The sequence below is a fragment of the Dermochelys coriacea genome, chromosome 1 (genome assembly GCF_009764565.3).
Source record: "Dermochelys coriacea isolate rDerCor1 chromosome 1, rDerCor1.pri.v4, whole genome shotgun sequence".
NCBI classification, from domain to species: domain Eukaryota; kingdom Metazoa; phylum Chordata; order Testudines; family Dermochelyidae; genus Dermochelys; species Dermochelys coriacea.
In genome coordinates, this window is record NC_050068.2 from 314,571,591 (window position 1) to 314,594,943 (window position 23,353).

The following is a 23,353-nucleotide window of genomic DNA, read 5'->3' on the forward strand; positions in this document are numbered from 1 at the left end:
GAATCATTTTCATATGTGAAAAGTTTTACGTTTGTATGTTCAAGGATGACAAACCACTGAAGTAGAAAATGACCCTAAACCACTAAACATTTTTAAAAAACCACTGCTAGCAATCCCAAAACACCGTCAGTGCTTGCTACTGAAACTGCAGTGCTACAGTGTAGATGTACATAACTGACTCCTTATCCAGAGCAGCCTGTGAGCAAGAATATGGGAACATGACAGAAATCTAGAAAACAAAGAAAGATAGAAAAAGAATCAACCAAGCCAGTTATGTGCTAGTTTCAAGGCGGAGACTGGAAAGAATTCAAGAATAAACTACAAGTGCTCGTGTCGTCATTCTGTCAGCATGACCCTACGCCGGGGAAAAGACTCACCTTCCTCTCAAGAATACTGGATCTATAGAGACAAGCTGAGCCTCCAAGTAGCATCTTATATAAAGGCAATCACTGGACTAATACCAGCGTAGACCATGCAGTGGACTTATCTCCTGGGCCAGTGCCATCTGTAAAGGTTTAGGCTACCTTTGAAAATGCTAGTGCTAATGTGAGAGAAAGTATACTGTGACTATTGCTTGTTCCACTCCTGATTCTGCATCCACATGCCTTTGTAGGCTGCGTTGATAATACCGGCTTGGCACACATGCGGTAGTGTGAGCCGTTTTCAATCTGTTTACATCTTTACATTTTGGATCAGACATGGATGCCATGGGAAGGGGGTGGGGTGGGAGTTGGGAATTAAAGGGAACCTAGAACCAGCATTACAGCAAGCCAGTCCTCTCAACGATTGTAAAGTGTGCCAAGATCCCCAAAGCGAAAGTGTTGTGCAGTTACTAAGTATCTAACGTCTCTCCCCTGTTGGTAGTTCATTTTGATACCAGCTGTGGTATCAGGCTGCCTTCTTTTCAGATAATTTGATGCTTATTGCTATCAAACAAGGCTAATGCAATTAATATTGCAAGTGCATATTGAAACCATCTCAACATTCAGCAAGAGATTTAAAAGATCTTGTAACACCAGCCAACGTAATTGCATTTCTGAAAAGTGCTTTTCATCAAACCATGAAGACACCCCGGGATGTGTTTATTGGTCCATTAAGAAACACCTCAGGAAAAATCAAGGCACTCATTTCCCTGCCTGATTTAGTAAAATGATCTCCGGACAAGCAATGCCCACTTATTAGAGATCACCTCAAAGAATCTCAGATACGCAGTTCAGTACACGCTGTTATGCCTCTCTGGTAAGCACTTATATTTGTAGGTTTCATAGTATTTAGAACATTAATTTTAATAGTTTAGTATTGAGTATTCATGTTCAGCCTCTCCATTTTATCTGTCTTTAAATTAGTCCTGTGAGGAGCTGTTAGTAAATGAGGTTTAGCTTTAGAAAAATAGGGATTAAAGTGCAACTTCTGTCCAAGTTCTGTCTCCTCCTTTACTGCTACCTACAGCAGCTCCAACAGGGATTCTTAGGTACCATTAACTTTTAATTCTAACCCAAGTCAAGTTCAACTGTGTTGAGCACATATTGTCAATGTGTCTTGGAGAGTTTTGTGGCATATTTTAGCAGCACTTTTCAGGTTGAGACACTTCCACTTTGATTTTGTTAATTTATTAAAAACTTTAATCTCAGCTCTCAATGGACCCTGAATCTGTCTTTCTAACAAAAAGCCACCCTTCACTGCTGAGGAAAGGATTTGATGCTTGATTTCCTTGGGTATTTAACTTATCTAGATATATTGTTGCTTTATATGGATATAAAGGTAAGTATGACATCATTTAAGAGGCCCAGTCAGAACATGGCTTTGTGCAATGCAAGTTCAAAGCCACACAACATAGCTTCATAGAGCTGAACTTTTGTGAAACTAAGAGTATGTATACACTACGAAATTAATCAATTTTATAGAAGTCTATTTTTAGAAATTGATTTTATACAGTCAATTGCGTATGTCCACACTAAGCGCATTAAGATGGCAGAGTGTGTCGTCACTACCGTGGCTAGCATCGACTTACAGAGAGGTGTACTGTGGGTAGCTATCCCTCAGTTCCCGCAGTCTTCACCACCCATTGGAATTCTGGGTTAAGCTCCCAATGGCTGATGGGGCAAAAACATTGTCACGGGTGGTTTTGGGTACATGTCATCAGTCGTAGTAGTAAGACTACGTAGTAAAAACAGTAGTAAGGAGCAATTCAACTATAGGCTGAGCAAGTGCAGAATGGTGGTAGAATGTGCCTTTGGATGTTTAAAAGCTCACTGGCACTGTTTGCAGACTAGGTCAGACCTCAGCACAACCAATATTCCCATTGTTATTGCTGCTTGCAATGTGCTCCACTATATCTGAGAGAGTACGGGGGAGACATTTATGGCGGGGTGGGAGGTTGAGGCAAATCGCCAGGCATCCGATTTTGAGCAGCCAGACACCAGGGCGATTAGAACAGCACAGGTAGGCGCGCTGCGCATCAGAGAGGCTTTGAAAACCAGTTTCATGACTGGCCAGGCTACGGTGTGACCGTTGTATATGGTTTCTCCTTGATGCAAACCCGCCCCACTTGGTTGATTTTAATTCCCTGTAACCAAACCACCTCCCTCCCCCCTTCAAAATAAAGTAACTATTGTTTTGAAACCATGCATTCTTTCTTTATTAATTAAAAAAGTGAGATAACTGACAAAGTAGCGCGGGTGGGGTGGGGTGGGATGGGGTGGGGGAGGAGGGAAGGACAAGGCCACATTGCTTTTTGTAGCCACACTACAAATCAAACTGTTTGAATGACAGCCCTCTGTTGCTTGGGCTATCCTCTGGAGTGCAGTGGCTGGGTGCCCGGAGCCGCCTCCCCTGCCCTGTTCTTGAGCGTCTGGTGAGGAGGATATGGAACCTGGGGAGGAGGTCAGGCGGTTATACAATGGATGCAGCGAGGGTCTGTGCTCCTGTTGGCTTTCCTGTAGCTCCACCAGATGCTTCATCATGTCCGTTTGCTCCCCCAGTAGCCTCAGCATCGCCTTCTGCCTCTGCTGTTTGCGCTCCTGACTTTGCTCTTCGCACTCACTTAATGCTTTCCTGGCCTCTAACACTGAATGCCTCCATGCATTAAGCTGTGCCCTATCAGTGTGGGAGGACTGCATGAGCTCGGAAAACATGTCATTCCGAGTGCCTTTTTTTCGCCTTCTAATCTGCAATAATCTCGGGGTGGAGATGATAGGGGGAACGTAGAAACGTTTGCACCTTGGGGGGAGATAAAAAGGGAGAGTAAAATTTAATATGATACATTTCTGAGAACAAAAGGGAGACTCTTTCACAGTGAATCAAGCAATTCATAGCAGACATCACATGTGCTTTAGGTATAAGGTCGCATTTTGCCTTTTATATGGAGCACCTGCCGGTATGGTGACACATCACACATAGCTGGGCAGCAGAATTCGGTTTCCAGGCAGCAATGGTAAGGCACAGGGTACGCGGGGTTGGCTTCTTACACATAACATGTGGGAATGGTTTCAGCGCCATCCTTTCCCATAGCAAGCAATGGGTTGGGTTTCACATTTAAAAGGAGGGGCTGCGGTTTTCGGGTGGATGTGCAGCAAACACCTCCCCACACCCTGCCGCATGGCTGTTCTCCAGGATGATCCCTTTTAGCCAAGCGCAAACAGCACTGCATAAATGGGGTAAATCAAACATTAAACACTATTGCTTTTAAACCCTGTACTGTAATTACAAATGTGCACTCACCAGAGCTGCCTTCTCCGGCTTCAGGTTCGGGTATCCTGCCTTCAGAGGGTATTGGCTCCAGGGTGATGAAAAGCTGCCGGGGAGAACGGATTCACTGCTTGCCTGCTGCTCATTCTCCTCCTCCTCCTCCTCCACAAAATCCTCCTCTCTGTTGCTTGAGACTCCCCCCTTGCAGGTGTCCGCGGACAGTGGCGGGGTAGTGGTAGGGGTCCGTCCGCCCCCCCCCCGAATGCCATGCAGCTGATCACAGAAAGAGCATGTAGGGGGTCTGACCCGGAGTGCCCATTTGCCTCCTTTGTCTTTCGATAGGCTTACCTGAGCTCCTTAACTTTCATGCGGCACTGCTGTGTGTCCCTGTTGTATCCTCTCTCCAACATGCCCTGTGCGATTTTTGGCAAATATATTACCATTTCTTCTTTTTGATCAGAGTTCGGCCTGCACAGATTCTTCTCCCCATACAGCAATTAGATCCAGTGTCTCCCGTTTGCTCTATGCTGGAGCTCGTTTGCAATTCTGGGACTGCATGGTCACCTGTGCTGCTGAGCTCCCCATGCTGCCCAAACAGGAAATTCAAAAGTTCCCAGGGCTTTTCCTGTGTAGCTGGCTAGTGCATCGAAGTTCAAAGTGCTGGCTAGTTTGCCTCCTGGCTAGTGCATCAAAGTGTCCAGAGCGGTCACATTGGAGCACTCTGGGATAGCTCCCGGAAGCCAATATTGTTGATTTGCGTCCGCACTACCCCAAATTTGACCCAGCAAGGTCGTTTTTAGCACTACTCCCCTCGCTGGGGAGGAGTACAGAAGTAGATTTTAAGAGCCCTTTAAGTCGACGGAACGGGGTTGGTTGTGTGGACACATCCATTTTAAAATGGACCTAACGTGGCTAAATTCGACCTAACCCCATAGTGTAGACCAGAGCTAAGGACTGTATCTGCACCAGAGTGCAGCATCTAACTTGAAGTGTGATTTTTAATATGATTTAATTAAGCAACTCCAAACTCCTTATTTTGGTTGAAGAGTTTAAGTGGCTTATTTCAGTTTAGCTAGGTTGATGAGGAACAAATTTAAAATAAGACAAAAGAAACCATTCTAAAACCAAAATAAGAGTGCCCATGCAGAGGGTTTTGTACAGGTTTAAGTAAATTGGTTTCAAATTACACCTTAAGTTAAACCAATGCAACTTTCTTGTGGTAGAGCAGGTCTTAGAAATGATCTTAGGTCACTTCTCTGTATGAAGTCTTTACAGCTACGTGCTCTGATATAGTCACGTGCTATAGAAATGCCAGGTTTTGTTTTTTTGGGGTTTTTTTATTGCAGATTTTTCATGAGAGGAAAGCAATCAAAAGCTCAATTACTATTAAAAAAGAACCCCTGGGCACATGCTTTATAAATTTACTGTACTTCCAAGTATCAAAGTAAAATTTTAATAATTTGAATTGTGAATTGCATTGAACTAGGTTGCATTTATTCTCAGAGAAGCCTCCCATACATTTAAGTAAATTTCAGCAGAGCATCTGGTAGTTCTTTGGGATTCTGTAAAACCAGTGCTGCATTAGAACAAGTTCATGAAGTAACCACAAATTCATGAAATTCAAGGTCAACTGAATCTATCTTTACTGATTCCAGCTACTTGTAAGGACCTTCAAAACTTCTCATTTTGCTTTGAGCTAAAATATGATGTTACATTATGGTGCAAGTTACATACAGTGTGAGAGTCTATGCCTGAATGGAAGAAAGTGAGAAGTGAGTTGCCTCTCAGCAATGGTGGCTCACTCTGCTCAGAGGAGGGGTGTGGGAGGGGAGAAGGTTTCTCTAATTATCATTTGATGAGTACTTGAAGCAATAAAGTACAGCAAGGTAAGCATTATATGTGAATAATGCCCTATTCTGAAGGCACTGTGAAGCACAAGGGCAAAAGTAGAGAGCTTCTGTCTCCCAAAAAAGTATGATGCGTGTGTTTTTCAATTTGATTTTTTTATTTAAATACATATTTAAATAAAATAAAACTTTGTTAATTTCAGGTTTCAAATTAAATCTGTGCTAAGGCCTATTCTTACTTTAATCTAGTACAGGGGTGGGCAGACTTTTTGGCCCGAGGGCCACATCGGGGTGCAAAACTGTATGGAGGGCTGGGTACGGAAGACTGTGCCTCCCCAAACAGCCTGCCCCTGACTGCCCCCTCCCACTTCCTGCCCCCGACTGCCCCCCTCAGAATCTCCCACCCGTCCAACCCCCCCGCTCCTTGTCCCCTGACGCCCCCCCCAGGACCTCCACCCCTCAGGACCCCACCCCCTATCTAACCCTCCCCCCCCGAACCTCTGCCCTGTCCAACCGCCCCGTTTCCCATCCCCTGACCGCTCACCCCCGCCCCATCCAACTGACCCCTGACTGCCCCCCAGAGTCCCCTGTCCCTTATCCAACCCCCCAGTCCCCTTATCATGCCACTCATAGCAGCATGTCTGGCTGCCACACCGCCCGGCTGGAGCCAGACATGCTGCCACCCAGAGCACTGCCCGCACGGCGGCTTAGCTGCGGGGAGAGAGGGGACAGCAGGGGAGGGGCCGGGGGCTAGCCTCTCAGGCCAGGAGCTCAAGGGCCGGGCAGGACAGTCCTAAGGGCTGGATGTGGCCCATGGGCTGTAGTTTGCCCACCTCTGATCTAGTAAAACGGTGGATGAGGTAATATCTTTCATTGGACCATCTTCTGTTGGTGAGAAAGACAAGCTTTTGAGCTTACACAGAATTCTTTTTCAGGTGTACTATAATCTAGTAAAATCATTTAAATTAATTTTAAAAAATATTAAGCAGTACATGTTTGTTGGCAAGCTTTAAGGAAAGTCAGACCGCTAAACTTGTGAAAGTCACTGGCTAATTGCTTGGAACCAGAGTTTGTTGAAGTGCTAAACCAGCTTTTGAAAGCAGAAGCCTCTTCTGCAGGTGCAGAGAGAAAACTATTTTCTTTATTTCAATTTATTCAACTAGTTCAGCATGAAATAAAGATGAAAATTGGAAGTCCAGGGGGAAATTTTAAGACAGCTAATTAGCAGGCAGTCTACAAGTTGCAGTTAGGGTCTTTAAATCTGGAGGAAACCTGAAGATGCTCTATGTGAAATCTTGCATGTGAGTAAATCCATATTACCTGTTCATCACCTCATTCTCTAATGAAGGATAATCTGTTGTGGAAGATCGGTTCCTAACCCTATTATTCTCATAGTTTTTTTTTTAAATTCTTCACATCCATATTGATACTGTCCTTTTCAAAATTGCCTCAAATTGAGACCCCTTAATGGAGACTGATTTTTCAGAGAAACAGCTCTTTCTAAAAATCAGGCTTCCATTTAGGTGTTTCAAGTTAGGCATCCAAAAATACTAGTCATTGTTGGAAACTTAGTCTGTAATCACTAGAAATGTGAATAATTCCATTGTAAAGTAAAAACTTAAACCCATGTGTTTAGTTTGTTGCCATTTCTTCCTTACAGCAACCTGATCCTACAGGAATAAGTCCAACAAAAGGCCCTCAAGCTGGTGGGACCATCCTTACAATCACAGGGAACAATCTGGAAACTGGTTCCCAGAAAGACGTTAGAGTTTTCCTTGGTGATGTGCCCTGCAACATGTACGTATGCAGCACTTAACTTTCATAATATTGACTTGTACTCCACTAGCACTAACTAAGATCAAAGCCTATCCATTCTAGGCATTGTGCAAATCTATTGTGAGAGGAGATCCCTGCCCCAAATGGTTTACCATCTCTAAACAGATAAGACAGACATAGAGTGAGAGAAAGGGATAGAACACAGAAGCGGTGCAAACGTAGAGTGATGGTTTGTGAACATTAAGTTGGTGCCATGATTTTGTTTGTTCATTCATTTTTTGGGTAGGTTTTTGGTTGTTTCTATTTATTCTGTGAATCACAGGGGACAGGTGGAGGAGGATGGAAGGTAGGAGGGCATTAGCTATAAGAAGGCATTAAGGGATGGGGTGGGAAGAGGGAAGGAAGCACTTGTCTTTTATTTTTTTATGAAGCTTTGCCCTTATTAAAACTTGTCACTTTTTGACCGTAATACAGAGTAGTACAAAGCCTTCCCTCAGCCCCACACCATTCCTGGCAGTGTGGCAGGGTAGACTGCCGCCATGAACCAGCTTTGAGTTTTGACTGGACTTTCTCTGCCCTGTACTGATTGGCTGTTTGCTCCAACCCTCTCCATCCCCCTCTTCACAATTTCTTCACCTCAGGTCACTCAACCTCACCCCTCTTAGTCTCTTCTCCACTGCCCCATCCCACTCACCGCTCTTCCCTTCCCTTTTTCTTTCCATGTAGCTGATCCCCTTCTAACTAGACCACCCCAAAAACCAAAATTTTGGAACTAGCATGTTTGCAATGATCACTTTGTTCATGGGACTTGTGTTTCCCCTGTGCCTCTCCCCTTCTCCCATGTCTACCTTGTCTATTTAAATTGTAAACTCTTTGGGGCAGGGACTGTCTGCTACCGTTTGTTCAATGCCTAGCACAGTGGGGCCCCATTCTTGGTCATCTCTTAGGCACTACCATAATAAAGATGATGATTAATAATAATGCTGGTAATTTGAGCCTTGTTTCCCCTTTTCTTTCCCCTCCAATTTCCAGCACTGATTTTGGTGAACAAATAGTTTGCATCACAGGACAACATGACAAAATTGAAGAAGTTCATGTAATCGTGCATCATGGAGACACAGAGAACAAATTGGATAGTTTAATGTTTGCATATAGCAAAAATCCTACTATCACTAAATTCTTTCCAAAAAATAGCTTCAGCAGGTAATAAATGTTTCTATTATAACTACGTTAATTCTTAATAGATATGGGGGTGTAGTAATTTTTCGTCATATGGAACTATTTAAATGAAAGCCAATATATTGTGTCTCTGCAGAAAGGTTAAGTATATGAGTTTGTACATCTTTTCCCAAACCATTGCCAACACATTTTAATAAGGTATTCTGTTTACCTCAAAACTTTAATAATACCTTTTTCAAAGCTAAATCTTGAAATAAGAAAAATAATTAACTTCTTTTAAAATACAGATTTCTTAAAGAAAAAAAGATAAGAAGTGGAGATGTATTCAAGGAGAATGTCCATCTATTACTTTGCTTTTTAAAATTAATCTTATTCCCGTTAAAGCAGAAGTCATCACCTGATAACATAAAGCTGTCAAAATGTCTGTGTCCATCCATTTTTGAATCATGGCTTGCTAAGAGTTGGTATGATGGAAATAAAAAAGAATAAATTATGACTTGCCAGCTTTGTTCCAGTAGGGCAATTAGTAGCTAGTTAAAAAGCACAATTGGAGTTCAGCAGGGTTTTTAGAGATTTTGTGTGTCTGTGTGTTGTTTTTTTTGTTTTGTTTTTTTAATCTACAGCCAAACTGGTGGTTTCTCTCTGAGAATTCAGTTCTTTCTGAAAAGAAAAATACCAGTAGCCTAAACATAAAAGCAAACAGGAAATCCCAACATGATACTTTGAACTATTTGACAGTGTACCTGTATAGAAGTCCTCCCAGAATACTCCTCATTTCAAGGGCTCAGGACAAAAACTGTGATCTTTACTCATGGGCTTCAGCTTCTTAATATTTTAATCTTGCTGCCTAGTAGAGGACATCTCGGTATTTTCATATCCTGAGAGATTAGAGGGAACGAGCCCAATCTCAAATGCTGTCACTTTCTACCAAAAAACCCAACATGAGATGATGACCCAAATAGCATCTTAAAAATTAAGTCAGCTGTGACTTACCAGGCTCTTGAACACAACCTTTTATGTAAAATAAAGTAATGTTTAAGATTATTACCATTTAAGAGATTAGAGGAACAATAGACGTATTTTTCTTTTTGTTTACTTAGTACATTTGACAGCGCGTTGTAATCAGTCTCATTTTCCCCCTTTATAGTCAGTCACTCCAGGGATTCTCAAAACTTTTGATAAAGTGGAACTCATTTTATTAGATTATTTTGTGGATCACCTTCCCTCCCCGCCATGATTATTGGGATTGTTGGTGGGTGAAATCTATGCTAAGTCTTTCTTAATTATTAATGCATCTATCAACTGCAACAGGGAGAGCCAGCACCGTGTGACCTCTATTCCTTTCTATATAGGTTCTTATAACACTCATCACCACGCTATCAGAGCACCTTCCAGGAATGCAGTAAGCAACATGACTAATATGTCACGTGTTTATGCTCTCATCCTCTCTCTTGAGGGAGATGTGCTTGCAGTGGAGTGTCCTATTTTGATAGGGGCTCTTTTAATATGCATGTTGCTATGCATTTATGTCAGAGAAGGTAAGGTTGAGGAAGTGCATCTTACACTTGGAACAGAAGATGATGAGCTTTGTGGTGATCCTTAATTCCTGGTGGAGTTCATTCCACAGTCTTGGACCAGCCCCTTAGAAAGCTTTATCTTCTGTTGTAGGGAGTTCCACTGAGCTAGAGGAGCAAAGTTGATGAGTATGGTCTTTGTCCCAGAGCTTTAGAGGCTCTTTGAAATATCCTGATGCCAGGCGATGGAGCACCTTGAAGATGAGGTCTAAGACTTGACTTGATTCTATGGGAAGCCAGGGTAGGGAGCAGAGGACAGGTAACTTGAGGTAACCAGAGCTTGAGGTAACCAGCATTACTGTAGAGATGCATTGCAGCCTTCTGAATAAGTGGGAGTTTGCTAAGTGCTCAAGGTACTTCATCCCCAGGTATATTGCCTTACTGTAGTCCAGCCAAGAGGTCATTAATGCATGAATAACTGAGGCCAGATCACTGTCTGCCATGATAGTGTAAAGTCTTCTAGCTACCCGGAAATGATGGAAAGTGTTAGGCACAGATGCTGCTCTGTGAGAGCTTAGCCTCAGTGAGGAATCCAAGAGAAGTCCTAACCTGGAGACTGCATTGACCAGTTGTGGGTGTGTATCTTCAACCAAAGGAGAATGTTCCATGGCTACAAATTCTTCAAAATGCTTTCCTTTGCCCACCAGCATAACCTCTGTCTTGCTCAGCTTCACTTTCAGCCGGCTATTTTTCATCCATGAGCTGATCTCATCCAAGCACTGAGCCATTTTGGTAGGAACCACCAACAATTATGTTAGGTTCCCCTGTTTGTTTTGTGTAGTGTTCTCCCCATCTCCCCCACCCCCCTTCCATGCTGCCAAAGAGTGATAAAGGCAAGGAAAATATTTTAAATAATTTTAAAATGTCAATATAAAAATCACAAATAGGCCACGGGGTTTGGATCAGCTGTATCGCTTCAAAATTTTATATCCATATTTGGTTTACTGGAAGTTCTTACATTTGATACCTAACTATTGTACAAGCACCTGCATGCAAAGCTTACAAAAAATATTTTAAGAGGAAAAAGTCCTAGATGGAGCTAGTGTATGGTTGTAGAACTTACTCATATTTGATTTGCATCTGCTTTTTCAGTGGAGGGAGAAATATTACTGTAACAGGAACTGGGTTTGATATCATCCAGAGTTTCTCCATAGTTGTAACTGCTGAACTTCATGGGCCTTCCAGAAGAAAGAAGAGACAAATACACAGTCTAGACTCCAAAAAGGTAATCTTTTTTTTTTTTTTTTTTTTTTTTGGTCAGACATGCTGTCTTCATCAACAGCGTGATGTCTAAACAGAGCCTGATCCCAAACCCCATTGAAATCTGTCCACTGATGTCAGTGGGTTTTGGATTGGGCCTAAATAGTTTAAAGAAAACATCAGGTACATAAACCCTGTCAATATTTGTACTTTTTTCAGCTGCAAACTAAGGGCCCAATTCTTCCATCCTTACTTACGTTGATTAGTACCTTACAATGCAAGCAAGCCCCCTTGATTTCAAAGAGACAACTCAAACAGTAAGGTACTTTTCAACATGAATAAGGGTTGTAGAACTGAACCTTGAATGGGGCAACTGAAATTCTTTGGCAAGTCCAAAGTGGAATCATTTATCCTATCCCCTGTCTTCCCTTCTGAGCTGTAGATATTTGGACAATTCTGGACTCAAATCCAAACTACCGCTTGCTCATGGCTTTGCAAAATCCAAACCCGTTCAATTTGGGTTTGCAAACTGAAAAGTTCCTACTCTTTTTGCCCATTCCTGGTATATTCTTCCTGTAGCGTATGCATATCCTTATACATGGAATTTTAAAACTACTCCTCCGGCATCTGATGCTAAGCAGACCCCTTCACTACAAATAACTGCAATATTTCTCAGGAAGACTACAGTTTATCACCTAATTAAGAAGCTAAAAATGGTTCTTTGATGGGGACATAGTTTTTGAACAAGTTTTGAACTAACTTTTGTTTTCCTGTTCTCTATTTTCAGTTCTAATTTCAAATACATAATTTAATTTTTAAGAATCTATACAAATTTTGTGCTCTTCTTAAGACACTGTTCACCTTTCTTAGTCTATTTACTGCAACTACTACAACGTAGGCTAACAGATGAAGTTCTTCTATATCTGGCCTACACTAAACTCATGAAAAACTTTTCCTTAGCAAAATTTTGTTTAATATTCTCAAGTGTTTCTTCCCCCTGTATATATTTATTCAAATATATAAAAAACCTCTATTTGGAGACACTGTAAATGCAGTCTGTCCACCATTTGTTTACTTTTTAGTTCACTTTATTATTTTATTTTCATTTCATTATATTATGGTAATATCCAAAATGTACTAGAAGTCATAAAGATAGCTGCTGGTTTTTGTGTTGTGATTTATGTTAATGATTGGTTGAAGAGGGTAGAGTAGACTATTTATATAATAGTACTTTTTAAATGTGTCAAGGAACACCTAATGCAAAGGATTGGGATGGGGAGGGATATATAATTATACTGTTAGGATCCAGACATTTTCAAGCATGAGGTGCCTTAGAAATAAACATTCATTGTGGTGGAAGATAAGGTTTGTTGTGAGTTAGCTGGTTGGTGTTTAATGTATTTTTTTCATAAATGGTACTGAGCATTTATATGAAGCTGATAACATCTCTGTTGTTTATAAATGCCTTGAAGACAAGTGATGTGCCCAAAGTTTCAGAAGAGTCAAAAACAGTCTGGATTAAAGCTAAGGAGTTACCACCCCACCCCCACCAATCCTGTGTTCTCAACATTAAATCGCCCTAAAATGGTTCAAACCCACAAAATTCAGATAATGACACAAACTTTCTGCCAACTTCGGGAGTGTTCGGATTTTGCTTTGGGCCTAAATACTAACCCACACTGAAGCAATGCTTTATTTTCTTTTCCAAAAGTATCTGAGAATCCTCACCTTTTTATTTAACTTGGTTGTGTTGTATTTTTAGGTGCTAAATGTTCAGCAGCAAATAACATGATCTAATCAAAACCCAAAATGTTTTGTTTGCATTTTAGTTTGAAGGAAAAGATATTACAAAAATCAATGAAAGCACAATAGTCTTCTCTTCTCCACCAATATTAGAGGATCCAGAAAACTATAGGATTACTACACTTATTAAAATGGATGGTTACAATTTGGTTCTAAACATTGAGAACAATGATCCCTTTAAATATGTTGCGGATCCAACATTTGAAAACTTCACTGATGGCATCAAAAAACAAGTCAACAACGTTATTCATGCAGAGGTAAACTTGACAAGACTTGGCTGGTTCTAGTTTTATCATTATAATAAATATATAGGTGTGAGATTTTCCTTTCATCCTTAAAAACTACATGCTGCCCTCCACTGCTGGAATATGGAATTTCCATATTAGCTGTGTTCCCATAGAATTAATAGATTGCCTCTGTGTGTGTATAAGCCTGGGGGTATTTTTTCCTCCCCCTTCACATTGATGTCAGAGCTACATCCTCTGTTGAAAATGAACTGTACAAAATATTGTGTAATTTGTGGATTGCTTCACCTGTGGCTTTGCAGCTAAAATGACTTAGCCTTATATTTTCTGTCTAGGGCAGTAATCTGAACAAAGCCATGACGATAGAGGAGGCTCAAGCTTTTGTGGGGGCAGAACCCTGCAACATAAAAACACTGACTGAAAAGGATCTATATTGTGAACCACCAGAAGTACAACCTCAGCCAAAGAGAAGGCAGAAGAGGGATACAATCAATAACTTGCCTGAATTCATTGTATGTCACCTTCCCTGCAAGTTATCTTTAATAGCATGTATGTAGAGAGGAGGGTATGGAGGTACTGTGTTTGTGACACTGATACCGTAGCTACCTATTTGCATGGGTTTATTTTTCAGTGGCACATTATATAAAGGAAACTATCTTGTGACTCCACTCCACTTCCAGATTCTGCCTGCTAGCTATAAAAGGATTGCAGATAAATAGAAGAATGTCCCAAGATGTTGATTGCAGCTTTTATTAAGAGGGCCAGTCTTATGCATACTCACAACTAAGCGTAGGGTTTTCTATCTTGACAAGTCCCATTGCAGTCAATCACTATTCTGGGTAGTAAGTGCTTACAGGATTGGGCCTTAAATTTCTTTGTATAGTAATAGGTTTTTCTTTTCCTTTTATGTAATAAGGGCAAAATTACCTGCTGGAATAAATAGGTGCTGCTCCATTAATTCATTAACTTCATTGGAGCTATGCCAATTTATGCCAGCAAAAAAATTGTATCTGAATATTATACCTGTTTGGCAATGTGAACTAGGAATTCTATAGATTATAAAGATTACTAAAAAACTAAAGTATGACAGCTAAATTATTGAATAATCTTCTAGTTACATTTCTGAGACAGGTATAAGTATGTATTTAATTCTTCAGGTGAAATTTGGCCTCAGAGAATGGATCCTAGGAAGGGTGGAATATGACACACGTGTGAGTGACGTACCCCTGGATGTGATTTTGCCATCTGTAATTTTTCCTATGGTGGCCATTATCATCATCTCTATCTACTGTTACAGGTGAGATAGTCGGATGCTGTGGTTGTCCCAAAGCTCTGAAGGAGAAGGCTGATGGGGCAGAAAAGCAAACTGTTCTCATCTGCAAAGAGAAACAATCTTGATCACTTAATAAACTAAACATTTTAAAGGAAGTAGCTGGATAACGTTTGTACCAGTAATTCCCCTCACATAGACCCTTTCAGTGGTATTCCTTGGTGCCAGTCAGACCAGTATTCTTTCTCTGCTGTAAGCCCAAACAAATTGGCCCAGGTTTTCACACTGCACACTGAGGGGGTAAGGCTGTGCGCACAGTCTTGAAATTGCAGCTGAATTGCCTTCATGCTAGTGAAAATATTGCTTCTTTGCAAGTGTATTAGTCAATGTTTAAGCTTCCTATGTCAAAACTCTGTAGATCTGAGATGGTTGGATATGTCTGAGTGGATATTCCGGCCTTTACAGCTGAGCCACATATTACCACACACACATTTCATGACTAATGTTGAAATTCACCCCTTTGTGGAGCGCCAGTACCAGGACTATACACTACTTAAGTCCTACTTGGAGTCTATTTTGTGGTCTTAAATGGGATGTAAGTAGTGTATAAGCCTTGTGCTTGATGGATTTCACTGTAATGATGCAAAGCTGTACAACTGAGATGCAGTGCTTTATAGTATTTGCCCCTGTACAACGTTGAAACTCTCTTAGATCTCCCATAACCTGCTCAGTATGATCCTGTGCATGTACTGACTTAAGCCATGTCCTTGCTCTGGATGTTACAGAAGCACAGCTACAACACTGCCACTGTGTTGCTGTAGTGTGGACACTTCTTACAGTGACTGAAGGGGTATTTCTGGCCATGTAGCTAATCCACCTCCCCAAATGTAAGTAGCTAAGTCAACGGAAGAACATCTACACCAGGGGTTAGGTCATCTTAACTAAGACGTTCAGGGGTGTGAATTTTTCACATTTGTCAGCGTCGTAACTATGTTGACCTATCTTAAGTGTAGACAAGTCTTAGTCATGACTCAGCAGCCGTTGTGGAATGTGCTGTGAGTGCTTATTGCATTCTCTGTCCAGCTTGCACAAGTGAAATAGCTGTGTTTAAAATGTGCTCACAAATGTAGCCTAATAAGTTTAAAATCATTGGGCCAGATCATCAACCGATCTGTGTAAGCAGTTCCATTGTAGAGCTACATCGATTTACATTAGCTGAAGATCTGACCCACTATCTCCTCCACTTTCATCATTAAAGGTAAAGAGGAAAGTCTTCCTCTGATCCCTCAGCCTTTCCATTCAATGCAATTGCAAAATGCTTTACTTTTACCATTAATAACTTTCAAAATCGTACCTTTATTCCTTAAAGACGAAAAAGCCAACAAGCAGAACGTGAATATGAAAAAATCAAGTCACAGCTTGAAGGATTGGAAGAAAGTGTCAGAGATAGGTGCAAAAAGGAATTCACAGGTATGATTGATGTTAAATTTCTTATGGACCCTAATGAGAAATCCTAAATTGGGCTAAAACTACTGCACTGTCTTGCTTAAACTGTTCCTTGGGTGTAACTGCAAGCCAATATAACTACTCTTGATTGCAGACATCAATGTACAGTACATATTCTTCTGATAATGAAGGCCATAAATAAGATTAAATAGAGTGAAAGTGATTAAAGGAAACAGGTTTTTAGGGTAAAGATAAAATAAGCACAAGGAATTAAATTAGCAAATGGAAATAGAAACTATGCTTTTTATGATTACTATTAAAAAGCTGCCACTGGTACTGAAAAGTCACCTATTTCACAATAAGTAACTGTAGTCTGTATTTATGCTGTTGATAAAATGTGACACATTTTATTTTAATAAAAATATTATGTTAGGAAAGCCACAAAATATATGAATTGGTGCACTATGAGTTTATGAAGATAGACTGCAATATCTTTTAAATCTGGGGAAATCAGAGAGAAGAAGAAAGTGTACCTCCTTGTAATGGGAAATAATGGAACCTGATTTGAGGAGCTGGTTCATTCTTTACTGTATGTAAAGAGACATCACCTGAAGGAAATCAATGGGAGCTATAAGGGCACAGCACCTCTGAATATCAGGCTACTTATTTTGGTGTCTAATTCAGGCACCCACGTTTGAAAACTTTGGCCTAGGTGATTACCTTGACCTGTCAGATCACTGTCTAAAATACACTATTTGTTTATACTGAAATAACCTATCTTTGCTTCTATAACAAAGCATTTTTTTTCCTAAAGAGAAATGACTTGTTTCTTATTAACAGAGATGGGCTGAAAAAGTGGTGGTTGAATCTGAATTTGGCTTAGATTTATCTTTGGGAATTCAGGGTACGGGTTTGGAATTGACTCTATAGATAATCTGACAAGACTTCTGCCATCTTGAATAGTGGAAAACTCATAAAATCTACTGTTACCCTGAGATTTCTGCCATTGGTGCCGAAATCATCTAAGAATAGTTTTTTCCCATTATACTTGAGTCACATGTGGAAAATTGGCCTGTTCCAATTTTGGACCCTACCCAATACCAAATCTCTGTAGCAACTGTTTGGATTGAGGGATTCAGCTTCAAAGGCCACTCTGAAATTTGAAGGGCTGAAGATCAAGGTCCCCGTTTGGAGCCATCTCTGCTTATTAGTCTCCCTTACCAGCTGGCCTTTGTAATCCCTCTTCTTTTCTGCCCTCGGTTTCTCAGAGCTGTTTCTGGAATGTGAAGCTGCCCATCCCCTGCCAGGACTCCCAGAAGGGTGCAGAGAGTACTGCTGCCTGCTGGAGTGTTGGGTTAATCTCCTACTCCAGCACAGCTGCCTCCCAGGGCTCAGGAGAAACACAAATTGTCTCTAATAGTGTAATCTAGCACATAAGATTCACGTTGTCTTAGCTAATAGTAAAGTAAAGCACTTAAATGAAAGTAGTTTCTAGATGCATATAATATTGATAATGGCAAATGTAGGAAAAGGAGTCTTCCTGCATGCATCAGAGCAGTCATAGTAAAGGAAGTGATGATTAGGGTAGAAGAACACACATAGCACGATGCTTGAAACCATGAGACGTTTTCTTTCTTAGAATTGGCTGAATGTAACAGAATAAAGAGAACCAGGATAAATTACGTGGCCAAATAAAAATTGCCAGGATGACAGGCCATTATATTAATTAACATGTATTCTAGTTAGTCAGCAATATGAGACATCTGGAAAGCCTCCACCTGAAATGACCACTTTGTGGAAAGGTGACCTCTAACTGCTTTTTATGTCAAGAACTTGAAAGCTTTTGGGGCTCACAGAAGTGTTTTCATCATTTTCAGTGAATTATTTTACCTTCTTCCTTTCTACCCTTCTCCTAATAAAATGATTATGCTTTGTATTTCCTGTTGCTCTTGCTCCTTGGCTCAACATCCCAACTATCATGAAAAGAATTAAAGGGCAGCTTTCACAACAATGTGGACTGAAAGGAATAGAAAATATATAAACACAAGAAAAGTAGTTGTCAACAATCTCTTTTTTCCCTTTGTGTGTGTGTGTGTGTGTGTCTGTGTTAAGAAGAGCTCTCTGCATAAAGCCCAGCATTCAGTAATTACTGATCCTACAATAAATTCATGATCCTCCACGTATCACATTACAATATCCAGTAAGAAAATATTGTGATGCTGATTATTAGCATATGTATAATGATGCTGTGTAGGAGCCCCAGTTGTCAATCAAGCCCTGTTTGTGCCTGCGCACTGTACAAACAGAAAACAATGAGATTGTCCCTTCCCCAGTCTAGGTAACTATAGGTACATCTTCACAGCAAGCAGCAGTCTGTGGTGGCAGCCTGGCTCAGAGCCCAGGTTGACAGACTCAGGCTCCTGCTATGGTGCTAAAAATAGTCATGTAGACATTCGGGCTCTGGCAGGAGCTCGGGCTCTTAAGCACACCCCCTTCCCTAGACTTCTAAAGTCTGCACAGCTATTATTAGCACCTTAGCACGAGCCCCAGGAGCAGTCTGTAGACCCAGACTCTGAGACTTGCTGTCACAAGCTCCAAATTGGTGAGGAAATATACCCTGTGATTCCTCAAAGACAGCACCGTCAATGTCTCAACAGGATCATATGGGAAGAAACTCTGGGTTGTAGGGAATATGTTTGGCAATTAGTAAACATGGTACAGAAAAAGTGGAATGGAAGTGGAAGGGGAAAGGATTCTGAATACGTTTGATCATTTTTTTCCCTGTATAAAATGCTTTCATTGTCAGATGAAAATAAAAGGTACTGTGGTTTCTAAAACTAACTCTAAAACTAGAAATATTGTATGTTCTAGATCTAATGATAGAGATGGAAGATCAGACCAATGATGTCAGTGAAGCAGGAATTCCTGTGCTGGACTATAAAATGTACACAGACAGAGTCTTCTTCTTGCCCTCAAAAGATGGAGAGAAAGATGTAATGATTACTGGGAAATTGGATATTCCAGAGGCTAGACAGCAAACTGTGGAGCAAGCTTTAAATCAGTTCTCCAATCTACTGAATAGCAAATCATTTCTCATAAATGTGAGTATTGAAGTGAAAGTCACTTTGAGCTTACCCTGTATTTTCTGAGAAAAATCTGTTTGTTTCGTATGTATGTATATACATGTAGAGTCACGCATACATTTTTAAGCACAGATGAGCCTAAAGTTCAGCTCTTAAGTCCATATTTAGGCGTCTAAAAAGTGGCCTGATTTCAAGATTGATGAGCACCCACCTGCTCCCACAAAAGTGCTAAATCTTGGTACTCTTGTAAGTCAGGCTGCTTTTTTAGGTGGCTTAATATGGAGTGAGAAGCTAATTGCAGGCACCTGTTTTTTTTAAGCATGGCCCTAATGCTCATTACTTAAAAGTAGTGTTGCATTCTGAGGCAGAGGAAAACAAGGTCTGAAACTTATAATGTATGTATTCAGCTTGCAGTCCTTGTAATGGAAGTGGAAGGGTTTGTTTTTTGTTTGGTTGGGGGTTTGTTGCGGGGAGGATGAAGGGAGGTTAAACTTAATAGTGCCAAGGTTTCTTTAAACAAAAACATCCTTCATTGTTTCAGAGTAGCAGCCGTGTTAGTCTGTATTCGCAAAAAGAAAAGGAGTACTTGTGGCACCTTAGCAACTAACAAATTTATTTGAGCATAAGCTTTCATGAGCTACAGCTCACTTCATCGGATGTTTATTGTGTATTACTTCATACTTTATCGAAGACATAGAAATATTAGTTGAGTTAGCCCTGAAGACAGTGTGTTTAAAACTCTCTCGCACACACAGAGAGGAGAGTTATAGATAGTGCTTATTTATATGTAGTTTGTCCAAAACTTTGAGTGTTTTTTTTTCGTGCTGTACTTAGAAGACTAACATTAAGACAATAGTGTTTTGGTTTTTCCCCTTCCTACCGTGCCAGATACGTTTTGAGCTGCTCTTGAAACTTGTCATGAATCGTTTAGACTCAAAGCTAAATCTGCTTTTTTCTGTTTTAGTTTATTCATACATTGGAGAAGCAGAGGGAGTTCTCTGCCCGAGAAAAAGTTTATTTTGCATCCCTCTTGACTGTTGCTTTACATGGAAAGCTAGAATATTATACTGACATCATGAGGACATTGTTCTTAGAGCTGATGGAGCAGTATGTTGTGGCCAAAAACCCAAAGCTGATGCTCAGAAGGTTTGAATGATTGTCTTGTTTTCCATAGTCCTTCGTTTTTTGCAACATTGTTACATTTACCGTGTGGTGTTTTTCAGAGTGTGTGTGTCGTGCTGTAGACTGTCTAGAAATCATCATGCTGATGACCTGTCCGAGCACATTAGGGAACAAAAATGGATAGGAGTTACTTTTTTTAAGAGCAACTAGAGCCATTTGTCGTGTCCAAATAATTTAAGTTAGAGCTTGGAACCATCTTGCTCAAACATCTATCCATGAAGAAAATGCAATATTGAAATTTTTGTATGCTTATCATCTAATTTTATACCATATCATCTCCATAATGAATGCTCTTAAACAATTTTCTGATGCATCTCCTTCCATTAGATAGGTCTGATTCTTACTCCTAAATACATTACAGAATTTCATCTTTGCTCTGCATGTTTTGTTTCAATTAGTTTGTTCCCCAGTAACTAAAGTGTAGATTTCTTTTAAGCACTCTTCTTACAACATGGAAACAAACTTCTGATTTTGAATATATGATATGTACCTTCCAGTAAAAGTAATGAGCTGAAAGTATCTAAGAATGTTGAATAGTGCAAAGCACTATCTAATGTAGGCGCATGCTTTAAAGAACCTATGTAAAATTATTGCATTTGGACAGCAAGTGCTGTTAATGTAGAAATATTTTATTTCAGGCAACACTTTAAAAGAAAATTGCCTTCTTGTCAGCAAACATTTTTGATATTCATATTTTTTAGATCAGAAACTGTTGTGGAGAGGATGTTGTCTAATTGGATGGCTATTTGTTTATATCAATATCTGAAGGTAAGGGATGAAAGCTATGCATACATTTCTTCATTAAGTACTAAAACATATGGCATTGCTTAACCTTCCATTTTTTATTTTTGTTTTTTCCCTTAAACAGGACAATGCTGGAGAACCTCTTTATAAATTGTTCAAGGCTATCAAACATCAGGTGGAAAAAGGACCAGTGGATGCTGTGCTGATGAAAGCCAAATATACATTGAATGACACAGGGTTACTGGGAGATGATGTAGAGTATATACAGCTGGTAAGCAGCTCATCTGCTCAGTCATTAATTTATATCAAATCTTTTCCTCTTAAACACTGTGGAATTTAAATTTATATCAGTACTCTTTCTATAACAATTAATTAGACCCAAGATGAACTATTAATGTGAGCAATAGGTGAAGAATTAAGAACTATATAGAAGGGCTTAGAAGTAAGTCGCCAGATCTGAGCACCCCCAGTCTCTGAAGAAGTTTGAGGGAAGACTCCAATAGCCTGATTCTCTCTCAACCATTTTATATTGGTTTAATTCCATTGATTTCTATGGAGTTACTCCTGATTTACACCAGCATCAGTGAGACAAGAATCAGACCCTATGAATAGTCCCTAACTCTAATGGCGCGTATCGGGCTATTTCTTTAGGCATCTAAAGATGGACATAACAGTCTAAATCTAGTCATCTGTTTTTGAGACTCTTGGCTTGTTTGTTTTGTGCATGGTCTAATAAACGTACATAATGCTCAGAACTGTCCTCGAAAGTGCAGCACAGGCTTTTCTTTGCCTTGAAAGTCACTCTGATGTGATTACTCTGGCTCTATTATTGACACAGCTAGCAGCCTTTTCCATTTGCCTCTGAGTGTGAGACGTGCAATGACAAATCTGTAGTGCGGATGAAACTTAATAAAAGCCTTTATTAGGTGTTGGTTAAAAGCACATTTCTGATATATTCCTAAGGGATTTGAGTGGGAGGGCAGCATGGGAAGCTTACTTTATGAATTGTTCTTACACACAACCTACAGCAACTTTAGTTAACAGACTGCGTGGGGGTGGGGGATGGATAAAAGGAAAATGTAACTTTTTTAATGTAAAGTTTTGGGCTTCGTGAGGATTCCATGTTTGTCTGAGCTGAAGAGTAGACCTAATAGTTCCGCACAGACTAGACAACACGGTTTACACTGTATCGTGTTTAATGAACAAAATATTTTTGTATCGTATGTCATTTGTGGCTGACTGCAACAATTCTTTGAAGTTAGTGTCTTTTTAACTCAAAAAATGGCTTTTGCAATTAAGATTTATGAATGCAGTATCAAAGAGAGATGTGTGAATGCAATCAAATCTGAGTCAAATTAGAATAATTCTCATAGATATTTATTGTGAACATTAGACCAGATCTGGCCTGGATTTCATTGCATTCATCAATTGTACATATAAGAAAACAATCACATATCCTTCACAAAGAAGTAGGTTAATATTGCTGTATAATAATTGGGATTATATGCCTTTTTTATGATTTCAAAAAAGATGCTTGTGCTAATTATGCCAGTGTCTGAGTTTGGATAGACATTTCTGGAGCACTTACTGCCTTAGATAGATAAATGCAAAATTTAATTTGCACACCTCTGCCTGAAACTGAGAGATGAACTATATTGTGCATGGCATTTATCCATTTTACAGTCGTTATTTTTGTTTAAAAATTGGGTATGTTCATCAGTTGTTACACTACATTTTCAGCTGACAGCAAAATCATATATGATTAATATAATAAATAGGTAAGGGAAGAAGAAATACAATTAGCCTGCAAATTCTGTCTAGGGACAATGAAAACGCGTTTAATTTCACTGCATTGCAGCACAGTTTAACTACATGAAATAATACACAAAGTGCAGGGATCACTCCGACCAAGACCATAACTAAGAGAGAGGGAAGTTCTACTAGCCAATTAAAGGGGAAAGAAGCCATATCTAGACATTTCTGCTGTCAAAGTATGCATGTGTAGCAGAGTCCATGAAGATTCCAAGAATTTTGCACCACCTTGACCACTGGAAATCGGGTACCCTCCATAGAGGGCGGGGTCACAGTCCTTGCCTTTTTCTCAAAATGCTTTCCCCTTTCAGGACATTATCCTTCCTTTTTATTATACCTGGACTGAGATTATCATCTCTGTGCTGTGGGCACATTTAAAGTACATTCTGGGTTTGGAGATTTTCCAAGAGATTCTCTCCTGTATAAATAAAATGGGGGAATACCAATGGAACCAATGATATATTGAGAACCAGAATAAACTACTTAAGTGTGCCCTCTGTAATTG

At 40.1% G+C, this 23,353-nt stretch overlaps 1 protein-coding gene across 2 annotated transcripts in view; it reads left to right on the top strand.

Moving 5' to 3' along the window:
* PLXNB2 (plexin B2) overlaps positions 1–23,353 on the top strand; it is a 362,828-nt gene that overhangs the window by 316,305 nt on the left and 23,170 nt on the right. For both annotated transcript variants that reach the window (XM_043495909.1, XM_043495912.1), the window contains 11 exons: positions 7,195–7,331; positions 8,343–8,513; positions 11,156–11,288; positions 13,093–13,323; positions 13,647–13,823; positions 14,469–14,608; positions 15,951–16,051; positions 18,899–19,128; positions 20,075–20,256; positions 20,994–21,060; positions 21,161–21,307. In XM_043495909.1, the coding sequence (XP_043351844.1) occupies positions 7,195–7,331; positions 8,343–8,513; positions 11,156–11,288; positions 13,093–13,323; positions 13,647–13,823; positions 14,469–14,608; positions 15,951–16,051; positions 18,899–19,128; positions 20,075–20,256; positions 20,994–21,060; positions 21,161–21,307 (1,716 nt within the window). The remainder of the gene's footprint in view (positions 1–7,194; positions 7,332–8,342; positions 8,514–11,155; positions 11,289–13,092; positions 13,324–13,646; positions 13,824–14,468; positions 14,609–15,950; positions 16,052–18,898; positions 19,129–20,074; positions 20,257–20,993; positions 21,061–21,160; positions 21,308–23,353) is intronic.